At 60.6% G+C, this 16,468-nt stretch overlaps 2 protein-coding genes across 2 annotated transcripts in view; both read right to left on the reverse strand.

Annotated features, from left to right (window-relative positions):
• Positions 1-16: 16 nt before the first annotated feature.
• On the reverse strand, positions 17-6,848 carry TMEM240 (transmembrane protein 240). Its single transcript, XM_058552653.1, has 4 exons — positions 6,738-6,848; positions 6,254-6,360; positions 684-892; positions 17-315 (listed from the first exon to the last, which is right to left on the reverse strand). Exons 1-4 carry the CDS (start codon positions 6,792-6,794, stop codon positions 167-169), a joined length of 522 nt encoding a protein of 173 aa, XP_058408636.1. The 5' UTR covers positions 6,795-6,848; the 3' UTR covers positions 17-166.
• A 1,135-nt stretch (positions 6,849-7,983) lies between these two features.
• SSU72 (SSU72 homolog, RNA polymerase II CTD phosphatase) overlaps positions 7,984-16,468 on the reverse strand; it is a 31,311-nt gene continuing 22,826 nt past the window's right edge. Inside the window, exons 3-5 of the mRNA XM_058552654.1 lie at positions 10,986-11,125; positions 10,250-10,368; positions 7,984-8,484 (exon numbers count right to left, since the gene is read on the reverse strand). Of these exons, the coding sequence (XP_058408637.1) occupies positions 8,383-8,484; positions 10,250-10,368; positions 10,986-11,125 (361 nt within the window). The 3' untranslated portion in view covers positions 7,984-8,382. The remainder of the gene's footprint in view (positions 8,485-10,249; positions 10,369-10,985; positions 11,126-16,468) is intronic.

A 16,468-nucleotide genomic window follows, 5' to 3' on the forward strand; every position in this document is an offset into this window, starting at 1 on the left:
ACCGGCGGCCGCCCCTTCGGCCCCACCCGACCCCTTTATAAAAAGAAGAGGAGACAGCACCTTCCGCTGGACACGCCCGGTGGCCGCGGGCGCCCTGGCCCGGGGTGGCCGTCCAGTCCCGTGTAGGTGGGCGCGGTGGCCGGCGGCCCCGCGAGTCCTGCGCGGCTCAGAGGTGCCGCGGGCTCGGGTGGCCGTTGTGGTAGAGTTTCTGCTTCACGTGCACCATGTTCCCCGCCGCCTCCTCGAAGGCCCTGTGCGGCCGCTGGCCCAGCTCCCGCAGGCTGCAGAGCTTGGGCAGCCAGGTCCACGAGCCGTCTGCGGGGGCGGGGCGCGGTCAGGGGCGGGGCCAGGACTGGGGCTGGAGTGGGCGGGGGCCAGGAGGGGCCGGTGCCGGGCATGGGCGCGGTCGGGGGGGCGGGGGCGGGGCCAGGCGGGGGCGCGGTCACGGGGGCGGGGCCAGGACGGAGTGCAGTCAGGCGGGGGCGGGTGTGGCCATGGCCGTGGCGGGGCGTGGTCTTGTGGTATGAACGGGGCCGGGCGGGGCGTGGTGGGGCAGGAGCGAGATGGGGCGTCAGGGGCGGGGCTGCCGCGGTGGGGCGTGGTCAGCGGCGTGGTCTGGAGGCCGGAGGTCAGGCGCTCCCGCCCGGCTCCCGGCCGCGCTCGCCCCCACTCCCCCCGCTCACCGTAGCGCCGACCGGTCCTCCAGGCGCGCACGGCGCAGTGCAGGACGCCGTCCATCCACACCAGGAACCAGCTGATGCAGAAGCCGAGCAGCAGCCCCAGCATGAGGTCGATCTCCTGCTTGGTGACGTTGTCCGTCACGAAGTAGTTCTCGGAGGCGTCCACCACGGACTGGTCCCCGTCGTACGGGATCACGTAGTGGATGTGGTGCCTGGGGGCGGCAGGGCGGGCGGGTCCCCCGCGGTAAGGGCACCCGCTCGCCCGCCGGGGTCCTTGCAGCAGCCCTTGTGGGGCTGAGGTCGGGAAGGGCCCCCGGACTCGCCCGGGGCCCCGGTCACCGGGCGGGAGGCTGCCCAGAGGGTGGGAGTGTGCGAGGTCAGCGGTCAGAGAGAAGTCCAGGGCCGGCCAGGACTGTGTCTGCCCACGCATCACCTTCCTCCCTCCTCTGCCTGGCCTGGGGCTCAGAGGCGACCCTGGCGGGGTCACAGGAACACAGTGCAGGTGGACGAGTCTTCCAGGGTGAGGGCCCAGGGCGGGGTGTCCCCGCTCGGTGGAAGGGCCACAGCCCACCTGCTACTTCCTCAGGGATGCCCTCTGGCCTCTCTCTCCCACCTGACATTCACTGCACCTTTTCTTTCTTTTTAGTTTGTGTGTGTGGAGGAGTGACCCTGAGCTAACATCTGCTGCCAATCTTACTCTTTTTGCTTGAGGAAGATGGTCCCTGAGCTAACATCTGTGATAGTCTTCCTCTATTTTGTATGTGAGACGCCACCACAGCATGGTTTGATGAGCAGTGTGTAGATTTGCGCCTGGGATCCGAACCCGCCAACCCCGGGCCACCGAAGCAGAGCGCGCAAACTTAACCACTATGCCACCGGGCTGGCCCCTGCACCTTTTCCCCAGCTTCCCCTCCACAGAAAGCCAAGTAGGGTCAGCCCTGCCCTGGGCCTCTGGTTTCCTTCTGCTCCTCTGTCCCTTACAGGTGCCCCACCACCACCACCACCACCCTGCCCTGATTCTCTGTGCTGGAGGCCTGGAGGCTCTGCCCTGCGCCCCATCCTCTCACCCCCTCTCCTGGGTGCAACCCCTCACCCATGCCCCTCATAGGTCTGCATGTCCACCACCTGCTCTGCTGCTCCTGGGGTGGACGATGTGCAGCTATCCAGGGCCCCCTGAATTGTGGCCCCTCCCCTGCGTCCCAGCACCTGCCAAGGCCTGGACCATGCCCCTCAGCCTCCCCTCCCTCAACTGTCCAGGCTCAGGCCACTGAACCCCCCAGGCCCTCACTTGCTTCTGAGGGCCACAATGAACCCTCCCCACAAGGCTTTCTCCAGCCTCAGGCCTACCTGGATCCCCTCCTCCAGGGAGCCCTCTGAGCCTGGTGATCCCAGCTGGGGTGGCCCCGCCCGGAAGACTGGCACCCAGGACAACAGACTGTGGGCCCCCTGCCCCCTGCCAACAGGAGAGCCCTGGAGAGGGAGCTGCCCACCCTGGGTGCCCAAGGTACTGTGAGGTCCATGCCTCTCAGCCCCCAGTCATCCTTGTGGCTGCAGCCCCTCCTCTTGCCCGGACCACCCTGGGGTCCTCCTGCCCAGGGTGCCACCTCTCCTGGTTTCCTCTCTTCTCCAGGCCCCTTTGCTGGCTCCTCCAACTTTCCATGCTCACCCGCCCCCGCCTTGAGTCCCGCCGCCCCCATGTCTGCTCCGACCCCACCCCACCCCCGAGTCCCCGCCCCCCGTCTGCTCTGACCCCACCCCACCCCCGAGTCCCCGCCCCCGTCTGCTCCGACCCCACCCACCCCCGAGTCCCCGCCCCCGTCTGCTCTGACCCCACCCCACCCCCGAGTCCCCGCCCCCCGTCTGCTCCGACCCCACCCACCCCCGAGTCCCCGCCCCCCGTCTGCTCCGACCCCACCCACCCCCGACTCCCCGCCCCCCGTCTGCTCCGACCCCACCCCACCCCCGAGTCCCCGCCCCTCGTCTGCCCCGAGCTCCAGCTGCCTGCTGGCGGCTCCACGTGGGATCTTACAGACACCTCAAACTCGCACCTAAAAATAGCTCCTCCCACCCCAAACCTCCTTCTCCCCATCTTCTCCTCAGTTAGGCGTTGACACCTCCGCCTGGTCTTTAGCAGCGATAGGACCCAATCCCCAGACTCCCCCTTGCCACCAGCCATGCTGCACATCTGCCCCAGAGGAACCTTCTCAAAAAGGGACACCCCACGAGTCCTCCCTGACCCCGGGCCTGCTGCTCCTCCCTCACTGATGTCCCTGTGCCAGCAGGGGCCACACAGTGCCTTCCTCCCACTGGGGTCAGGGAGTCCTGGAGCCCCAAACCCAGCCCAGCAGGGACAGCAGCAGGCTGGCCTCTCCTCATACCCAGTCCTGCTCCTCCTGGGGACCCTGGAGGCCATCCTGCTCAGCATGTCCAGAGTGTGACCAGCCCCCGTGGATGGCGGGTGGGGCCTCGGTCACCACAGCCCCATGGAGCAGCGGCCCCCAGCCCTGATTCAGTCAGCAAGGACTGCCTGACACCTGGCAGCATCGCTCATCTGATCCCAGTTCATCAATAGCCACTACCAATCATCAATAAGTGGTGGAAAACTATTTTTTTGTGTGTTTGAGGAAGATCAGCCCTGAGCTAACATCCTTGCCAATCCTCCTCTTTTTGCTGAGGAAGACTGGCCCTGGGCTAACATCCTTGCCAATCCTCCTCTTTTTGCTGAGGAAGACTGGCCCTAATGCTAACATCCATGCCTATCTTCCTCCACTTTATGTGGGACGCCACCACAACATGGCTTGCCAAGCAGTGCATCAGTGCACACCTGGGATCCGAACCCGGGCCGCCAGCAGCAGAGCGCGCACACTTAACCGCTACGCCATGGGGCCAGCCCGATGGAAAACTATTGATCACCACCCAGAATGTGTAGCAGCTGCTGGCCCCCCAGGGAGGATGCCCTTCGTGACCTGTTGGCAGCCCCCATCACCCCGGGGCACCAGGCCAGGCCTCTTGGGGGTTGATAACATGAACATCATCAGCATCTCCTTCCCCAGCCTTCTGGCCCCAGGAGCCCTGACGGGGTCTTCCTCAGGACTGCTGCTTCCTACCCCAGGACACACAGCTGGTCAGGGCAGGAAACGTGAAGATCGAGTCACCAACGAAGCCAGAAATGCCCCTGGCGCCCTGGAAGTAGGATGAGGCAAGGGCCCCAAACACCCCAGTGGCTCAGGACCTCCAGGCGGTCAGAGGTCATGACCTGTGCCCCCAACACTGGCCTGGCACCTGTAGCTCTTCCCCTGTCCCTTGCCCCGTTCCTTCCTCCCTGAGGGTTGGGGCTCTGGTCTCCCGTGTGCACACATACTTCTGTGATGTGCACATGTGTCCTGCCTGGGCACGCATGCTGCATGTGTCTACCTGAGGTCTGACGCATGTTGTGTATACATGCCGGCCACATGCACATGACATGGCGTGTATACCATGGACTTGCGCCCACGAGCTGCATATGTGTGCATGTGCATGCTTGCCTGACACCAGCACGTGTGTATCACATGTACATGCTTTGCACACACCATCCTCTCTGTGGGTGCCACGGCATATGCGTGGGTTTGTGTGTGCAGACCCTGCTGGCACACATACTTTGGAGCACTAATTTGCATACATGTCTGTATGAAATTCCCCATGTAGACATGTAGAAGGCATACACACATGTGCATGCTTATTCTGCACACAGTGTATAATACATGGATAGAGTCTATTGTGGCAATGCTTGTACATGGTTTACACATGGATATCTCATGTGCAAAACTACTCTGCAGACACATTTGCTATACCCGCATGGCACACACTCTTCGCTGTATATTGTACTATATACACGTGCTGTGCATACACATATATGTTTCAATATACAAGACTACTTTGTACACTGAATTTACATATCCTGTATGCAATGATGTGTACAAAGCACACACGTGTGAACACACACGCAGAAACACTCTATGTCTATAGCAAGCGTGGCACTCTGTGTTTTCTGCGTCCACAGGCATGCTGACCTGTGCACACAGGCCTAGCACCAGCCTGCGTTCTCTAGACACTTGTGTTACATGAGTGCACACATACTCTGGACACTACATGTGACGCATACACACCCTCTGTGCAAATACACTCTGAAAACACACCCTGTCTGCCCAGGTGGGCACTTGCTGTGAGGTCGGGGGCACACACATGCTGGTCACAAGACAACAGCCCACACACATGTAAAATGTGCGTTACTAACGTTTACGGAGCTCAGATTCTGGGCCCAGTGTCGTGCCCACCGCCATTCTCCTAGAGGGTCTCAGGATCACCCCACTTTACAGCCACTGGGCCATGGCTGCCCAGGAGGCAGTGGAGCTCACCTCAGGCCCTTACTTTGCCTTGGGCCTTGTGCACCAGGCAGGAATGCAGGGATCTCGGGGAACGTGTGGCCACCTAGCAAACCCTCTTGATGGTTCTTGGCCAGCACACATGAGGGTCCTTTACACTCTCATCTCTGCTTGCACTAATGCCTGTGTTCTGCTTTGACACACCGTCTGTGCCCGTAGGCATGGAGCATGCTCAGTGAGGCCTGAAGCTGTCCTGTCTCACACACACCCCTTGCCCACTACATGTGCACTCACGTCCCTGGAGCAGGATACAGGCAGGGATAAAGAACACAGGTCCGAGTCTGCAGTCCCTTACTGGCTGTGTGACCTTGGGCAAGTCTCTATCCTCTCAAGCCCCTGTCTTCGTCCTCAGTGGTCCCAGCATGAGGGCGTCCTGCGGGGATGAGGATGTGCATGCAAACGTGCGTGTGTGCTGTGTGTACGCACATGTATATGCACAGACGGTACACACATGCCCATCTCATGAGAAGATGTTTATTTCGTACATGGACATACAAACATGCATGGCCTGGAGGACTCCATCACAGCATGTGCACAGAATGGGGGTCACACAGCAGTGGAGGGGGCCTGGGCTCTCCCCTCACTCTCTGAGTGACCTTGAGCAAATTCCACCCCCCTTGCCTCAGTTCCTCCTCTGCACAATGAGGGGCTTGGGTCAGATGCCCAGAAAGGTAGGCCAGGCCCACTTTGACCTTCCGCACATCCCAGTACCTGGGTCCCAGGAAAGTTCATGGACACTGTCAGGACCCAGGGAGGAGGATGGTGTACTCTGTGAGCACAGCCCTGCGCAAGATTCCTCCCGGGACACCGGGTGAGGCTGCTGCTCTCCTGGTCTCCAGGCCCTGGACCAGGAGGCCAGGGGGGCCCATTCTGCCCATCACCTTGATGGGCCATTTCTCTAAAGGCATTTTGGAAGGGGGTCCTAACTGACTCAGGCAAGCTCCCCACTCCGGAACCGACTGGCCAACCCCCAGGTGCCTGTGGGAAGCTGGACAGTCCTTCCCCCACTGAGCCTGGTGCCAGCCTCAGCAGCCCCCACCGGCCTAGTGCGGTCCTGCCCCTGGCCTGCGTGCGGCTCGGACGAGCCCCAGTGGGCCCTGCTACCGCTGCACATGTGTAATCACGCGTGTGCCCCGCCGGGCGCGGACTCACCGGCCACAGTTGCAGTGGCAGACGCGGTCCTCGCCCCGCAGGTGCGGGAGGATGTAGTTGTGGAATCGGTCCAGCAGCGCGTTCATGTCCATCAAGCACGCGATGGCCTGGAAGAGCCCATGACCGGTCAGCGCTGAGGAGCGGGCCGGGCCGGGGCCCCCAGGCAGGAGAACAGCGCGCTGGGGATGGGGGAGTGCAGGCGGGGGGAGGGGCGAGCGCAGGGCAACTAGGGACCGGGGAGCGCGGGCCAGAGGTTTGGGGGAGTGCAGGCCCGGGGCTTGGGGGTGCGCAGGCCGGAGGTCTGGGGGAGCGCAGGCTGGGCAAAGGGTGCGCAGGCCAGGGGTTTGGGGGTGCGCAGGCCGGAGGTTGGGGGAGCGCAGGCCGCGCGGCCCGTAAACAAGGTCCGGGAGGGGGAGGCGCGCGCGCGGGCGCGGGAGGCGGGAGAGGGTGGGGGAGCGGGCGCGCGGGAAGCCCCTCCGCTCACCATCACGATCGACGCCCCCAGAATCATGAAGATCATGGTGTTCGCGCTCATGGACATCGGGCGGGGCCGGGCCGGGCCGGAGCGCCGCCCCCCGGCCCCGGCGCCCCCCCCCCCCCCCCCCCCGGCCCCGGCCCGATGCTGAGCCCCCGCCGCCTCCGCAGAGGTCAGCCCGCCGCGCACCCACCGCCGCCGGCCGGGGAGGGGGCGCGGGGCGGGGCGCAGGCAGGGGACGCGGCCGCTCCCGGGGTCGCTCGGCCGCCCGGCCGCCGCGCTCGCCACGCTCCGCTCCGCCCTCGGCCCTCCTCCCTCCTCCCTCCTCACTCCTCCCTGCGCGCGGCTCCGGCTCCGGCCTCCTCCCTCCGCGCCCGCCTCCCGGGAGGGACATCACCGCCCGCGGCCGCCCCGCCCCCACAACGCCAGCTGGACCCCAACTCGGGAACAGCAGGGCCGGCTCTCGCCCCTATCTGGCCGGTCCGACCCTGGTCGCCTGCCCAGCGACCCCGGACCCAGGCCCACGTCCGGAGCCACCGGGGCGGTCCTGGGGCTCCTCCCCGCTCCTCTTCTCTTCTTTAGTGGAGGGGCCTGCAGGGCAGCTGGGGAGCTGCCAGGGAGGTCACTCCAAAGCTATGGTCACATGGCCCAAGGACAGAGCCCAGCAAAGGCCCAAGGATGCCCCACAGTGGGGGCAGGACCAGCCTGAGCCCCAACTTCCCTTAGGGGTCAGCCCTAGGCACCTGGGCTGGGCAGCCTGGAAGCCCAGAGGCCAGTGTCTGTGGCCCTGCTCTGGCTGGCCCATGATGCTGGGGGCCTGGGGAGGAGTCCGAGCCAACCCCTTGTCCACAGCCTGAGGACAAAATGGGCAACATGGATGTGGACCACACTGCCTGCACAGGAGCCCCCAGCACTTTCCCACCAGGGACCTGAGGTATTCCACGGAAACCAGGAGCGGTCACTGTGAAGTAAGGCTACTTAGGAGACAGTGGACACGAGGGACAACAGACCCCAGCCCCAGGAGCAGGTGTCACAGGGAGAAGGCCCCGTTCGAGAACCCCAGGGTCGTGCTGGGCAGCTAGGCTGGACCCACAGGCCCTGGACTGCAGTCACCCAGCCTCCCTTTCAGAAGGGGCTGAGGGCAGGACCCCTGCTCCTGAGAGAGGCGTGTCTGGCACCCACCTCCGTTCCCTCCAGAGGACCTGCGCTGGCCAGTGGAGGCGGGCCGGGCGGGACTTAGGACAAAGCAAAGACATCCAGCAGCAGCATCTATTTATTGGACAAGTGCAGGCTCTTTCCTAAGATGATGCAGCCGTCGCTTTATTCAGGTGTTTGCACATTCCAGCCAGTCAGGGGCGAGGGAAGGAATGTACAACCAAAAATACAGGTGTAGCGGGGAAATGTACTGTAAACCGTCTCTTTCTTTTTTGGTTAAAGAAAAAAACTTTATAATCAATATCCCACTCACAAGTACAGGTGGGATAGGACACTTGATTGTTTTTGATCTGGCATTCACGTATCTTTTCTCATTTCATATGTACAGTTCACTGGGCGCTACCACCGTCCCCAGCAGAATAGCCACAAGTAAAAACAGTATCAGGAAGGAATGAGTATTAACAAAAGGAAGGAGGCTCTGAAACGCGGCTTCGGGAGGTCAGTAGAAGCAGACGGTGTGCAGGAAGGCCCTCCCACTCTTCTCCTCAAACTCCTGCAGCAGCTCGTCGATCTCGTTCTCCATGTCCTCCGTGTGCTGAATCTGGGAAGAAAAGAAAGGCCGCCTGAGCAGGGGCAGAACCGGCTGGGCACTTGTGAGTGCACGAGCTTCCTGCCCCAGCTGCATCCTCTTCTTATGGATGCCTGGACCACTGCGGGGACGCAAGGGGACACCAGGCCCCGAGCAGCCCCAGGGCCCTGCAGAAGGGAGGGCTGCACAGAACAAGCCACCTCTGGCCTGTCCTGGTGCTGACCACTGATATGGGGACTCATTCCCACCCGCCTAGGGGGAGGGAGGGGAAGCTGCAGGGTTCCCAGGGCAGCCGCAGGCCCTCCCTTGCTGAGCCCAGCAGGGAAGGGGGCTAGGCGCAGAGCGGCTGCAGCAGGGCCTGCCTGCAGCCGATGAAGGGATGAACCCTCACCGCCCATACCATCCCCACTTTGCAAATGAGCAGCCTGGAGACAGAAGGGAGTCACTTGGCCCCAGTTGCCCAGGGAGGAGGCCAGCCCATGCTCTGCGGGGGGCTGTCCTGGGCACTGTAGGGTGTTCAGCAGCATCTGTGGCCTCTACCCATGAGCTGCCACTAGTGTCTTTCCCAGTTGTGAGAACTGCAAATGTGTGCAGACATGGCAGATATCCTGAGGTGGAGAACCCCTGCCCTAAAAGGAGGGGATACAGCCCTGGGGTGGCCCAGGGCTGGCTCCTGAGCACACCTGCCCTGGCATGGGCTGCACCGTGGCCAAGGCTGCTCATTGGCCCCTACAAGCAGTGCTTCTCTGAAGTAAAGAGTGGCCCCTCTGTAACTTGGCTCTCGTCAGCGTTACCCAAGTGGAAGTCATGTGTGCAACTTCTGGGACATGTCTTCCGCTTCAGCCTTTTTTCTTGCATGATGGCTGGATCATGGGCACAAGTGCTAGAGCTTCAGCAGCCACACTGGACCACGACACACGTTGGGAACAGAAGCTATGCTGGGTGGCGCAACAAGCGAGCAGGGGCCTGGGCCCCTCACACAGCAGACCAGGTCCAGCCTGCCTCTCCCCAGACTTCCTGGGTGAACCACTGGTTCTCCTCATTCTTCTGTGACTCCACAGCCAGTTGACCTAAACACAGATCTCACAGGTAGAAGACAGGACCAGGCACGTGGGTTTCTCCTTGGGTAGGTCCTCTTGTAGCATCTGAGAACGTTTCAGTCCAAGCACGGCTGCACGGTGGCTGCACAAGCCCTTGGGGTTTTCTCACAAGGGAGGATGCCCAGGGCCGTGCGGGGAAGGCCAGGTGTCTGGAACCACCAGTGCTGAGAGCGAAGATGAGGACGCAGAGCACCCACGAGCCCTCGGACACCATCTCTGGGGACCCCCAGGCTCCACTAGACATGTCCGGGGTTTTGGCAGGGGCCCGTGTCCGGGAAGCTCTTGACGGACACACAGAGCCGTCTTCGTGGAAGCCAGACATCAAGCAGGTGCCTGCACCCCTTCCATCAACTTCACGAAAAGCAGAAGGTGAGTTCTTAAGCCAGAGCCACTTAGTGGGTTCTCAAGCTTGTGGGCCCCTCTGCATTCACTTGGGTTTTAACATTTGAAAATGAGCTGAATGAGAATCGAATTGTGTGACGGTCACTTTCACGGTGAAACTCTCGAGTGCAGGAGATGGTCCCAGTCACTTCCCTCTGGCAGGGACTGCTCCTAGGGGCCCCAGGCCAGGCAGACCTGGACTCCTGAGCCAGAGCACGCGCAGGCTCTTGGGGTTTCTTGCACACCCCTCGCCCAGCTCAGAGCAGGGGACAGGAGTAGGGGTGCTGGATACTCACACACTGGCAGAGCTCACAGATGAGGAAGGCCCCAAGGGTGGCCTCTTCGTGGTTGTCCTGGATGTCCACGTTGATCACGTGCACCGGCTGGCAGGTCTCCTGCTCTCTGGAATTCAGATCTAACCGGGTCAAAAGGACACAGATGCCAGAGGCCTCGGAACCAGGGCACAGGAGGGCGAGTGCCCCAACTGCTCTTCCTGCCCGTGGCCTCTGGGGGCTCAACGAAGGACCAAGCATCAGAGCAGGGGCAAGCACCTGCCCTGCTGGAGGAGCCTCGCCCCGAAGACGGCTGTGACTCAAGGAAATGTCATCATCAACCTCAACACCAGGCCACCCGCCTCACCCTCAAACATCCAGCTCGTCCTGCGGCAAAGCAGCCAACAGCACTTTCATGCCCAAAAAGCAGGCTCCAGTTCCTCCGTGAAACCCGCAAGGCGCTGTCGGCCAGCACACAGGTGGCTTTGCTCTGAGGAACATGAGCCACCAGAAGGCTACAATCTCCACAGCTGGGCCCCACAGGTCAGGGGCCAGGCCCTCTGTCCACCTCACTACGGCCCTGCCCACAGGAGCCCACAGACGTGCCAAGAATCCTTCACTAGCCCTGAGCCAGGAACCACAATAGGATGGCAGCTGCACTTCCAACTGGGACGAGGGAGCCCAGGAGGCCGTGATGCACAGGGCACCGCACCTCGTCCCAGCAGAGGCATGCGGGCTGGTCCTGAGTCAGCGCTCTTACCTTCCACCACCTGGTCATACACCCTCTCTTCACAGGTGAGGATCAGATCGAACAGATCTCTGCAGTTCTGGAACCTCTCTGGCCGGGGCTTGATTCTCTTATTTCTGTCCAACATGTGCAAAATGCCATTCTGCGTGTAGCTAAGCGCCAGAGTTAAGGAACTTCAGAGAGAGGTGTTGGTTATTAAACCCAGAAGTGCCTGCTGGGTGTCTGCACAGGCAGAGCCATCCCGCCCCCACCCCAGCAGGAGCACCAAGGTGACAGAGGGGCATTCTGGGGAGCAGGCTGTGTCACAGTCCCCAGGTCCCACATAAGACACATTGGATGGGGGAGGCGCATGCCCCAAGCCCAGCAGACAGGCCCTGACCAGCATCTGGACCATGTGCCCACCTCGGGCTGCAGCCCCTAGACCCACCCTTGCCAGAAAACAGAGACCCAGTGTCTGCTCCCTCCTCGTCTGTGTCTCTTCAACCCGCTGCCTGCCTTTGTTGACTCGTCCTGCAGCACCTTTGCAACTGCTCATGCTGAAGCCCAGCCCTTCAGCAGACAAAGCTCACCTGGAAACCCAACCCCAACTCCAGCTCCAGCTCAGTTACAGCAGAAGGAAAACCTGAAAACCTGCCAAAGGAAGGAAACCCCAGCAGCAAAAAGGGGGTCCAAGAGGGAGAACCCGAGTTAGCTGAAAAGGGAAAGGAAGGGGGCCTGGAGCCTGAAAGGGCTCAGTGCCCCTCGGAGCTCCGGGGACTCACAGGCCCTGCAGTTGAGGTCTATGCTGAGTAGGCGACCCCTGAGCTGGAAGCACCTCCTCAGGGACCCTCCAGATAGGGCCACACCCCCACCTAACTCTTGGGGTCCAGGAGAGGGCTCACCTCCCTGAAAGAGACAGAGATGGAGGCCCCGAAGACGAGGCCCGTGGTCTCTGAGTGTCATTCCAGACAGGTGGGGACAAGCATCTTGTTAATTCTATTTTAGAGGCACAGATTAGCTGATTTAGGAATTCTGAGTGATACATTTAATGTCTTTCCCAGAATTTAAGTTATGATAATTTATATAAATAAGCTTGTATTACTCAAAATACATTTCCTACCTTCCTGCATAGTGAAAACGACTTTTAGAATATATTTAAGTTGTCCACCTAAGAGTTTTAACTTAAAAAGACACCTGACAGTCAGCTGTGGGGTGTTTTTAACTAAGTGTGATGAAAATCACAACCCATCCACAGTCCGCGTCCCGGGTGGGCCTCGCGAGCGGCTCTATACATCTAGGTCTGTCCTTCCAGAACTTGGTCCCTCAGACCCTTGACATCCAAGGCCAGTGGAAAGAAAGGGGCACGGAGGCCCTGCACATTGGGGCAGGTCGACAGTTAAGGCTCAAGCCCTCAGGGGCAGCCTGTGGTACGGTCCCCGCAGTCCTGTGGGCAGAACGGAGACTATGGAGCCGGCAGTGTCCTCTGTGACCTGCCACCTAGATGAGCTCGGCTTTGGGCAAGGCCACGGCTGGAGGAGAGATGACCACCAGGTGCTCAGGGCAAGCTCTGCATCGGGGTCTGCAACAGTCCTACCCAGTCCTCGCGAAGCCCCTTCCTCCTACTCACCCCTCAACTGTTCATGTAGATGAGTTAACAAATGAAATTAAGATTCATATAATTAAGGAGAAAAGCCTAGTTTAGGGATCAAACCCAAACCCTCATTAGTGTAGCAGGGGGCTAGTAACAGTGGCCTTTAGGACTATCTTCTGGTAAATACCAGAGACACAAGGCGCAGGCCGTGACAGGCAGGCCCACGGAGGTGCACGTGCCAGGAACTCTCGAGAGGGAAACCACAAACCCACCTGCCAATTCAATTCACAGGGACCCCAAGTCCCACTTGAACCCCCACCTCAAACCATGCAGGGACAGGAAAGTGGGGATCGGGATGTGAAGGATCAGAATGAGGCTCGAGATGCGGAGTCATCTGCCACCAACACAAAGTCTTTATTAGAATCAAAGCCGGGCCAAAGGGAGGGCATCACTTCCTTTGTGGAAGGGCTGCACACAAGGCGAGGGCCGGCTTCTGAAGGAAGACCCAGAAGACCCAGGAGCATGGGAGGGAGAGAGCATAGTGTTAGCAGCTGCAGAGCTCAGAAGCATTTTGTCAGAAGAGAATGAAACATTTCATGCAAGTGTTTCCTGGCTGAGTAGTGCCCTTAACGAGGACCCCCGGTGCTGAAGGCACTTGGCTCTGGACCCACAAAGCGAGCAACAGCCAAGACAGAGCCTGGGGGAACCTTGGGTGTGTGTCCATGAGGCTGAGCTGCACAGGGAGCCGGCCGCAGACAGGACCACCCTCTCGGGTGCCCCCGGGGAAGGCGAGAAGCACTTGTTCTGTCTCTAGAACCAACTGCCCCCACTGCACACAGGTGCTCCTGCAACCACGGGCCTGGACATAGCGACTTGCCTGGCTGACCACATTCGGTGAAGGGCTGGCCGACGTGCAAAGGCAGGAAGCCACCTCAAGGGACGGGAGAGCAGGCTGGAGCCTCACCTGCTGTTCGCACACTTGTAAGAAACGAACCCCCCTGGGCCGGCCCCGTGGCTTAGCGGTTAAGCGCGCGCGCTCTGCTGCTGGCGGCCCGGGTTCAGATCCGGGCGCGCACCGACGCACCACTTCTCTTGGCCATGCTGAGGCCATGTCCCACATACAACAACTAGAAGGATGTGCAGTTATGACATACAACTATCTACTGGGGCTTTGGGGGAAAAATAAATAAATAAATTTAAAAGAAACGAACCCCTTCAACTGGGCTGGGAAAAGTGGAGGAGGAGCCCGACTGGGACGGAGGCCCCGAGGCTGGCGGGTGTGGGCGGAGGGTGTGGCGTGGGGTCTCCCACGTCACCTGGCTCCCTACTCAGCAGCTGGTCGACCAAAAGGACCCCAGCCTCAGTGAGAGGGGAGATTCCCAACGGAGCTTCACTGCCCAGTGAACCTGATGCTTCCAGAAGGCCAAGGAGACAGGGATGCTGTTTGGTTCTAGTGGCTGGATCCAGATCCCAAGCGAGATTCCCACCCGCTGAGCGTGACAGGGAGTGAGGGGTAGGGGAGGGTGGGTGTCTGACGCAGAGGGGCCGCCAGCCCCCATCAGTTTGCAGATGAGCAAATATGGCCCTGACCCGGGTGGTGGCCATGCGTGTCCCACCTCGCACCTGGTGTGGCAGCACTCCTGGCCCCTTCTCTCGGTCTTCAGAGAGGACGCTGCTCTCACCTGGAACAGGCGAGGGTGGCATGGCGCCTCCCCCAGCTGCGAGGCCAGCTCAGATGGGTGGGCACCTGGAGCACAGGAGGGTCCAGGAAAGACCCGGATGTTCTGTCATGGCACAGGAGGGACAGGAACAGAGGCTCATCTTGAAACACTCAGGGTCTTAACCATGAAACAATTGAGACCCTGTCAGTGCAGAGCATGCGCTCTTTCCAAACTGTTACACAAACACGAGCAAGATGGCCAAATGGGCACGTGAGGGGAAATGCTCAGATTCAGGATAGGATTCTTCAGGGACTGTTCTTAAAGAAAAGAGAAAGAAAAGAAACAGCACTCACAGGAGACTTGTCTTCTCTTCAAGTTGAAAAGCAAAGGCAAACATTGAGAGTTCACAAGTCCACATGCCCCCAGGCCCGCCACGAGCCCAGGGACTGGGAGCAGCCCAGCCCACAGGCCGCTGTGTCCACACCTGCGCCCAGGCTGCAGGCCGGCGGTGCCCAGGGGCCCACGTACTCTGCAGCATCTGTTACTCTGAATATCTGCCCTTCCCCGAGAGTTGAGGCACTAGTTAGTCTAGTTCTAATTCAAGGCAGCTGTTCAGACATCAGGTTTAACCTCAACCACGACTTCGCCTGTGCTGCACTCTCAGCACATGAGACAGAGGTTAGCTGACATTTTTCTCTCTGACATGGCTTCCCAGAGAGCAACTGACGTTAACAGTCCATCTGGTGAACATCCGCTTCCAGACCAGCGCCAGGTCCTTCAGAGTCGCGGCAGCATGTGGCACCCCGTTCCCATTGCCTGCGAGGACAACCTGCCGTCCCACAGCCACCCACAAGGGGTGTCCTTCCTGCCCCTCCACGGGACCATCCACCCAAGCGAATCAGGGCCAGCTGCGTGGAGGGAATTGCTCTGGCAGGCGCACCCTAAGCTGGCGAGGTGAAGAACGCGGCTCTAGTTCCTGTGGACAAGGGGGCATTCGAAGGTGGGCAGGGGGTTGGGGGCAGGCACAGAGCAAGGCCTGTGCTCAGAGCCCACCTGTGGGAGCCTCGGCTCAAGGCAGAGATGTTTCCACGAAGGAAGACGGAGGGAGCACCCAGGGTAAAGCCAAACACAAGCACATGAATGAGGAGATGGATGGGCTGTTTCCAGAACAGGGGAAAGGTGCTGGCAGAGATCCAAACAAGGGCTCGGACGGTCCCTCGTGAAGGCCCTGGATTTAACAGTGGGACCCCCATACCCCACGTCCCCACTGAGCCACCACGAGGCTCTGTGCTCAGCTGGGGGCCTTCCATCTGCCTCTTTAACTTGGGCCTACTCCAGGCCCAGTGCCCAGGCCCGTGCTGTGGACACCCCATCCCAGGCCCCCATCCCTCTTCAATCCTGGCTGGACAGAGCGCTTCCCAAGGGTCGGAGGTGAGCACAGCTCAGGCCTCCTTTTCCCACAAATGTCACCATTTGAATGAAAGACAAACCACATAAGAAAAGATGGGTGCGGAACACTAAGAACAAAAGCAGGGTCTCCCCGTGGAGACAGAACTCCCAAGGGCAAGGGCTGGGGAGCCAAGGGGTGGTGCCAGCCCGACCCTGGTCACGTGGCACCTGGTCAGAAAGGGGCTTCAGGACAGGCGGCCTCACAGCGCCCATGGGTGGGGGTAGGAGAGTGACCCCACCATCCAGGGTCCCCGTGTTCTCTCAGCAACCACAGGAGGTCAGAACCTTCACTGCCGTGGGGACGCTGCCCACCCTCATCTGACCCAGAGGCCAGTGGGCTCTGCCCAGCCAGGGGCTCTGGAGGCAGAGTAGGCAGGGAGCAGCTCGGCTCCAAGGTGTACACTCAGAGGCTGGGGCGCACATCACTGACCATGGGGGTTAACGCTCCAGGCAGCCCGCTCAGGTCCTGGTTTGATCAGGGGTTGCTTGTGCTTCGCTAATAGGATGCCTATCTCAGATGCTTCTGATGCTGCCTGAACGGACCCAAGCTCGTGCTGGTCCGTATCAACATCTCCTCTGTCCTCAAGCGCAACCACGCCTAAGCCAGGTTTTCCCACTTGCTGGCTTAGCCTCAGATGTGAACCCCAGTCCTGCAGGGTCCTGGCTCCCCACAGCTGGGCCGTGCCACGAAACCTGCTCGTCTCTCTGAATCCTATAATCGGGTTTCACTTCTAAACTGAAACAGAAGATACAAACCAAGACTTCTTCAGCAGGGACCCAAGTCCCTCGGGGGGGAAGATCCTCAAAAGCACCAA

This window comes from Diceros bicornis, chromosome 13, assembly GCF_020826845.1.
Source record: "Diceros bicornis minor isolate mBicDic1 chromosome 13, mDicBic1.mat.cur, whole genome shotgun sequence".
NCBI classification, from domain to species: Eukaryota; Metazoa; Chordata; class Mammalia; order Perissodactyla; family Rhinocerotidae; genus Diceros; species Diceros bicornis.

Bases quoted from the DNA above. Each gene is read 5' to 3' on its own strand.
- TMEM240 (XM_058552653.1), bottom strand. From the start codon at position 6,794: ATGTCCATGAGCGCGAACACCATGATCTTCATGATTCTGGGGGCGTCG. The intron at 6,361-6,737 runs GTGAGCGGAGGG...GGGCTCTTCCAG, and splicing joins TGGGGGCGTCGATCGTGATG to GCCATCGCGTGCTTGATGGA. The intron at 893-6,253 runs GTGAGTCCGCGC...TGCCGCCCCCAG, and splicing joins TGCCACTGCAACTGTGGCCG to GCACCACATCCACTACGTGA.